The sequence below is a fragment of the Chaetura pelagica genome, unplaced genomic scaffold, assembly GCF_000747805.2.
Source record: "Chaetura pelagica isolate M959 unplaced genomic scaffold, ChaPel_1.0 scaffold111, whole genome shotgun sequence".
In the NCBI taxonomy this organism is placed as follows: Eukaryota; Metazoa; Chordata; class Aves; order Apodiformes; family Apodidae; genus Chaetura; species Chaetura pelagica.
Window position 1 is genome coordinate 2126131 of NW_009952153.1, and position 6895 is coordinate 2133025.

At 40.7% G+C, this 6895-nt stretch overlaps 1 protein-coding gene across 1 annotated transcript in view; it reads right to left on the bottom strand.

The window, feature by feature from the left end:
* Positions 1–202: 202 nt before the first annotated feature.
* CCT4 (chaperonin containing TCP1, subunit 4 (delta)) overlaps positions 203–6895 on the bottom strand; it is an 8026-nt gene continuing 1333 nt past the window's right edge. The window contains exons 3-14 of the mRNA XM_010007154.1: positions 5767–5856; positions 5253–5361; positions 4222–4364; positions 3428–3549; positions 3208–3340; positions 2701–2840; positions 2347–2443; positions 1907–2017; positions 1521–1651; positions 1186–1420; positions 503–616; positions 203–223 (exon numbers count right to left, since the gene is read on the bottom strand). Of these exons, the coding sequence (XP_010005456.1) occupies positions 209–223; positions 503–616; positions 1186–1420; positions 1521–1651; positions 1907–2017; positions 2347–2443; positions 2701–2840; positions 3208–3340; positions 3428–3549; positions 4222–4364; positions 5253–5361; positions 5767–5856 (1440 nt within the window). The 3' untranslated portion in view covers positions 203–208. The remainder of the gene's footprint in view (positions 224–502; positions 617–1185; positions 1421–1520; positions 1652–1906; positions 2018–2346; positions 2444–2700; positions 2841–3207; positions 3341–3427; positions 3550–4221; positions 4365–5252; positions 5362–5766; positions 5857–6895) is intronic.

Consider the following 6895-nt stretch of genomic DNA (forward strand, 5'->3'; position numbering starts at 1 on the left):
AAATTATGAAGCAGACTCGGGTAGACTACTGCGTATTTACTGGTAACGTTTCCTTTTTGAAACCAGATATTTTATTAAATTAATGTGATAGCAGTACAGGAGTCATGTGGACTTGAAGACAATTCACACATGTGCTTTTGGCGAGGAAACCATATTCCAACTACAGGGAAGGAGCTCCAGGGCACAATCCCCACTGTCTTTGTTGAGCTCACCGAGTGTTCACCTGCAAAGATGAGATGACACCATCAGGCACAAGAAGGCCACAGGACACCCAACAATTACTTCTCTGCTTAAAGATCCAGGGTTATTCAGTCACTTTAACTCCTTACGTTATTTATAATGCATGTAATTTTATTCTAACTGCAGTTATTAAACCAAACAGTATAATTAGCATGTGAACCAAGAATACTACATTCATTAATTTTCTAAGCAAAACAAATTAGGTGACAGTAGCTATCCTGCTGCTTGTGAAAAAAGATTACACAAAACAAACACTACTCACCACATCATCAATCTTCAGAATACTGCGCACAGTTTCTGTGGCAAGAGTCAGTGCACTCAGGGACACAAGCAGTGGCTGGACAACCAGCTCCTCCAAGATGTTGGAAATCCCACCCTATGAGAACAAGTAGTTAGATTCAGCAAGGGTTTTTTTGGCAGAATCCTGGAAAGAACAATCAGCTCCAAACTGGACTATCAAAGGGCTTGTACTCTTCCATTCTCAACAGGAATAGTGTGGTACACTTCATGTCCCTCCAAGCATTTGACATAACCAGTCAAAATGAGCCAAGAGAAAAGATCAACAGTTATGCCAGCTTAAACAGGGTGACAACTGAGAAGAAGCCACCCCACGGTGCCACTCTTAACATATCAGCACCTTCCACTGCAGATAATTTCTACCCCCATCTATTTTTGTAGCTGAAATTATGTTTTTGAGCAGATGCAAGAAGTTCCTTGTTCTGAGGGTATGGCATGTAAGTACCTGCTATTATTAATACCCAAGATAAGCTGTTAAAGCCCCAGAAAACAAGCTATAATCCACCTCAACAAAAATTTTAGGGAAAATACCTTTACAAGACATCAACTTGCCCTCCCCTTAGTTTGACTTGAACACTAATCATTTTCCTTTCAACGCTCAAGTATTTTTTTTTTAAGCTGTGCTCTGCATGTACCATTCCTTGTTACCTTTCTGACGTTAATGCCAGCTGTTTTCTCTCCTTGGGCATGTCTGTTTCTCAGCTCTGTGACAGTTGAGATGGGGTTGAGACCTGCATTTTCAGCCAGGGTGGAAGGTATGACTTCCAGGGCGTCTCCGTAGGCACGGACACAGTAAGAGTCCATGCCCTTCAGCGTGCGGGCGTACTCGTTCAAGCGCAGCGCCAGCTCTATCTCTGGGGCTCCACCTCCTGCAATTAAAGCTCTGAGGACAGAAATCAAGAGTAAAAAGTAATTTTACATAAGGACATAAATTATTAGCTTTCTGTATTATTGATACTACTCTAAGCAAAGCAAGATGTTACCTTTTCTTAACTAAGCATCTTATAACACACAGGGCATCGTGAATTGAACGCTCGGCTTCTTCTAGAACAAGTTTGTTGGATCCACGTACCACGATGGTTACGGTTTTTCCAGGGTTTGTGCAGCCTGTGATCTGAAACATAAAACCAAATTATAAGGCTGAGAAAAAAAGTTCTGGACAAAGAGAGGCTTCAGTTGGTACCTGCAGCAGTACTGAAGTCTCTGGCTAAGCAAAACCACTACACTTTCCAAGTCAGCAGCTACTTGGGGGTTAGAAGTAGGTGCTTAAATGTAGCAACTTCAGTAGTAAAAAACATTAAAGTGAGCAGTTGCCATTAAAGTATTTGGCAGGTGTTAAGTAGGTATTAACATTTTGTCACTCACTCACCTTTAGTAGTTTCCCCGAACCGTTCAGGTTGACCTCCTCTGCCAGCTCAGCAGACCCCAGCATGTCAGGAGTAAACTGGTCAATATGAGCCACAGGCTTAGTTCCAATTGTCTGAAAAAAAAATAATAAAAAAAATCAGATTCATAAGCAGAATCTGAAGCAGACAGGCAGGAAGCTCACTGCATTAATGTTCTCCTGGATATTGGATATTATAGAAAGATGTAGTTAGAACTACAGCTTTTTTTTACATCTGTCCAAAATCTTTCTAGAAACATTACATGCTCATCAGAACTGGACTTTTTTTTAGTGAAATGTCTGCTCTTACGTTATAGTTAGAACATGAAATGTGTGTTGTAATAAAGTAGTACTGGCTGGGTACTTAGTTTTGGGGCAGACACAGTGCCACTACTTTTAACAGCCATTTATGTAACTCGCTTTACCTTACATATAAACTCGATGTCATCTCTTTCGATGTCTTTAACCACCATTATCTTCATTTTGTTCAGAAAATGGAGGGCAAGGTCACTAAGAGCATCCCTAAAAACAAGAGGGAAGTAGTCAGTCCACAGTGCAGTTCTGGTAACTGGGCTATAAGCTCCAAGCTTCTTACCAGCAGTGCCGAAGTTCTTCAGGTGTCATTAAACTCAAAACTACAGACAACACCTTTTGTGTTTTCTAAACGTACAGTCACTGCTACAGCCCGTTTGACACTCTTGAATTTTTCAGGCATTCCAAACCCTTCCAGTTGTTCACCCTAACACACTCAACAAGCCAGTAAATTGTCATTAACATACCGCAGAATAGATTTTTGAATCAGCAGCACGTTGCATCCAGCCTTCTTGATCTGCTTCACTAAATTCAGAATATAGGCTCTCTCTTCACGCAGCACTCTGTCCATTTGAGCATAATCAGAAACAACGATTTGGTTGTCCATCTATTAAAAACCCAAACAGACAGAAAAGTACGTATTATGAACAACTGTTGATTTTAAAAGCCAGTCAAGATGTTCAACATTAACTTAGCAGCCTGTGATCCAAAGAAAGCAATCATGACAGTAAAATGTATCTTGTCAGATTGTTTAATTTATGAGAAAGACTTGGCTTCTGAACTATTTTTTTTCTTCTACCAACCACAAGTTCTTTAAGAGTTATGAGTAGCTAAGCATTACCTGGCAGCCCTTAATTATAGCTGTGGAATAAAGCTGACATCACAATGTCTTAAAAAGATGTGTTACAATTACACTTAACATCTCTCAGAAGCACTACAGCAAAATGTTTCATTCTAGTCATAGTTTAACTTACATCAGTCTTTGGAGCAGACAAGCAGAACTGAATGAGGCCAATTTTGGCTTTTTCCACTCTGGTTACACCAGTATTTGCCACCTTCTGGGTGAGGACTAGTCCTTCAACCAGTTCACAATCATCAATTGTGCCCCTGGAAACAAAATCAATCTGTGACTCCAGCACTCTGGAAAGCTGAATGCACTGAGACAAAATCAATCCAGCTAAAGAGGTTTCTTACCCCAGCTTCTTCACAATTTTAATATCTCTGAGGTCCACACTATTAGCTGTAGTTGGGTCAATCACCTTCATCACTGCGTCCACACTCATCGGAGAAAGTAAACTAGAATACTGACACACAACCTAAGGGATTTAATGGTAAAGAGAAAAAAATGGGAAGATACTTAATGCTGTTAAACTGCAATTTCAAAATATTGCCATTGTATATCAGTTGGCTGTATTTTGAAACAAAGCTCATTTTCCCTACCTGTCATCAACCAGATGTCTTAATATAATCAATTCTTAAGGGCTACTCTATTTAAAGGAAAGAGCTGCAATGTTGGTGAGAAAACCTATGCTTAGGGACTCATGGAAGAAGTATGTATTTTTAAGAGGCTAAGAAGAGAAGTAAGACTTTTGAGAGATTCCCAGATTATTCTGCTGAAGGGAAACCAGCAAACTTCTCCAGATTTCCATGTTGGTTTAGGAGTTTCTGCCATGTGAACAAGAACTACCTAGACAAACTGATGGCAAAAGCTGTGTCCCACATGATTTTTCTGTTTCTCTTTTCAACTGAAGCTTCAGTCAAGACCCAAGATCACTAAGTATTTCAGACTGAAATTAATTCTGAGTGCTTTATTTAATCTGAATTGACCATGGCTTTCTAGAAAGTCTAAGAAAAGGCATCCAGTGTCTGAAAAACAACTAGGTTTGGGATGTGCAGGGCATTCTTAGTCAGTGAGCAGCAGCACAGGCTGGGAAAAGCTGTGGCTCAGGTAGCCTGGTGGTACAAGTTCCACAAGTATCAAGTCACACCTTTGAGTTCAGTGAAGTGGTCGCACTGTTCAGCAAGGTTTCTCTGTCACTCAGCTCAACTGGCTGCGCCATGTTGGTCAGTACCTCAATGCCTTTATCCAAAGCTTTCTGGAATGACTCTGAAATAGTGGTGGGGTGAATTCCTGCAGATAGTATACAGAGGTTATTAGATGGTCATGCTTTCAAACCAATAGGGGTTTTTTTGTATTCTCCTCACCCTCTTTCCATGTTAAGATTAGAGACTCTCATGTCAGGATAAACTGAAGACATTTTAACAAAATGTGTTCTTCCTGAGTAGATGACCTCCCTTCTTACCTACCACTGTTAAAGCTGTGGAAAAAAAGCTGTAACATTCCTAATAATTTGTCCTCACAGACAAGTACAGCACACTTCCCTGCAATGTCTGACACTCCAGAAACATACTTTCACAAAGTTGTATTTTTCCTGGACATCCTTAAAGCTACTGCTGTTCTGTGAGGAGCCTGACAGTGATTTTATTTTAGGTTTTCCAAGAATGGTTTCCCACAGCTGTGTAGGAACCCCCTTGATTTCTCTGGAACAGAACCTGTACTAACAGTTATTTTCCACAATCCGTATCTTTTCCTGCCCAGACTTTCTCAAGGTCTCTAAGCTGTAAGTGACAAGAGGTGATAAATTTGCCAAGTATAAAAACACCTGTATAATCTCTGGTCCCAAATTTCATGTATACCTTCTAATGCTATCCCTCCATCCACTGAAGTGCAAGTAAAATCGAGGTGAGTTCTTACAAGCATTTATCCCATCACCCAGGCACTATTTCCTGTATCAACAGTAATGCATTCAATAATAAAAATAATAAAAATAAAAATAATAAAAAGCAAACCAGATTTTTAATCAAAAGTGTGACATGAGTGAAACATGAATGTGAAGACTCGAGTCACCTTTCATGTTTCAACTGAAAACAGCAACTTTAAGCTTCATTACACATGTGCAAGCAGACAAAGCACTTAACTATGTCCAATTATGGTTCTGTATTAAATGTATTTACTTACCCTTCTGAAGAAGTCTTGAACAGGCATCCAAAAGAGCTCCAGCAATGACAACCACAGAGGTAGTGCCATCACCAGCTTCGATATCTTGTGCTTTGGACAGCTCTACCAGCTAAATGACAAATTACAATGTAAGTTTATATACACTAACAATTACCAAAAAGATAAATATCCAAGAAGACAGCAGTACTGAAACTAACCTTGGTAGCAGGAGGAATCAAGCCTTTTCTTACCTAAAATTTGCACCTTTTGCAACTCAGTTCCCAGACCTCTGCACCTATCTGACTAAAATACAGCTACAGTGAAACTAATCCTTTAGAGAAGCAAAGCAGCTTTTTTCCCAAGCTTAAAACTGATTGCATCTATCAAACAGATCAACTTCTTGCTCTATCACTAGTGGCTTCTCAAATCCACATGAAATGTTATTGCCATTTTTTCTGTCCCAGAAATAAAGCTCTAACACAAGTCACTGTCCAAGCAATAGAAAAAAAACAACAACAACAAACCAAACCCTTACCATTTTGGCTGCAGGGTGCAGAACCTGCATTTGTTTCAGAATAGTAGCACCATCATTAGTGATTGTCACATCTCCTTTAGCATCCTGGATCTGAGAAGGAAGAGCAAAAACACAGTTCTGATAAGTAACTATGAACCTTTAATTTAATTTATTGCTCAATGTAAAATACTTTTCCTGACAACATTATTTCTCAAACTGAGAGGTACATTTAGTTCCTATTTTCCCCTAAAAGCAAAAGATGGCATCCCATAGGAAAGATGTTGACTTTACAGTATCTCCAGTAAGTGTAATGTTTTAAAAATTAAAGTGCAAGGTTTACCATTTTATCCATTCCCTTTGGTCCAAGGCTTGTTCTAATGGCATCGGCAACAGCTACGGAGAGAAGAAACAAACAGGTCTGCCAGTTGACCCGAAGAACTACAACCAGTCACTCCATCATTCTAAACATTTCTTCTGAAAACAAAGCTCAGAGCAAAAATTGCAAAAAAAAGCTCAAAGCAATTCACTCAGAATTAAGCAGTTCCCAGATATTCTGCAAGCACTAAAACAAGAGGTCACTGGGGTTGGAAAAGACCTTCAAGGCCATTAAGCCCAAGCACTAACCCAGCACTGCCACCAAAACCGTGCCCCTTAGCACCACATCTACGTGTCTGTTTTAAACACCTCCAGGCATGGTGACTCTCCCACTTCCCTGAGCAACCCGTCCCAGGGCCTGAGAACCCTCTCAATGAAGGCATTTTTCCTAATATGCAATCTAAACCTCCCCTGGTGCAACTTAAGGTCATTTCCTCCCTTGTTTCTTGGGAGAAGAGACCGACCCCCCCTCGCTCCAGCCCCTTCCAGGCAGCTGCAGAGAGCGAGGCCTCCCGCCTCGGGCTCCTTTTCTCCAGACCAAATCATTCTAACAGCCGAATGATATAAAACGTTGCAACATCAGGACTGACATCCATAGCTGTCTTTTTAAACAATTAACACCCGATCACTTGATTCCAGCCATTTTAAAACGGAGTAAGACCACGCAAGTATTGTATGACAAGGAACCCAGCCCAGGCCTGTGTCAAGGGACAAACACCGCACCCCCCAACCCGCACTGCCCCCCGCATCTCTGGGAGCTTCCTGCCGTCACACA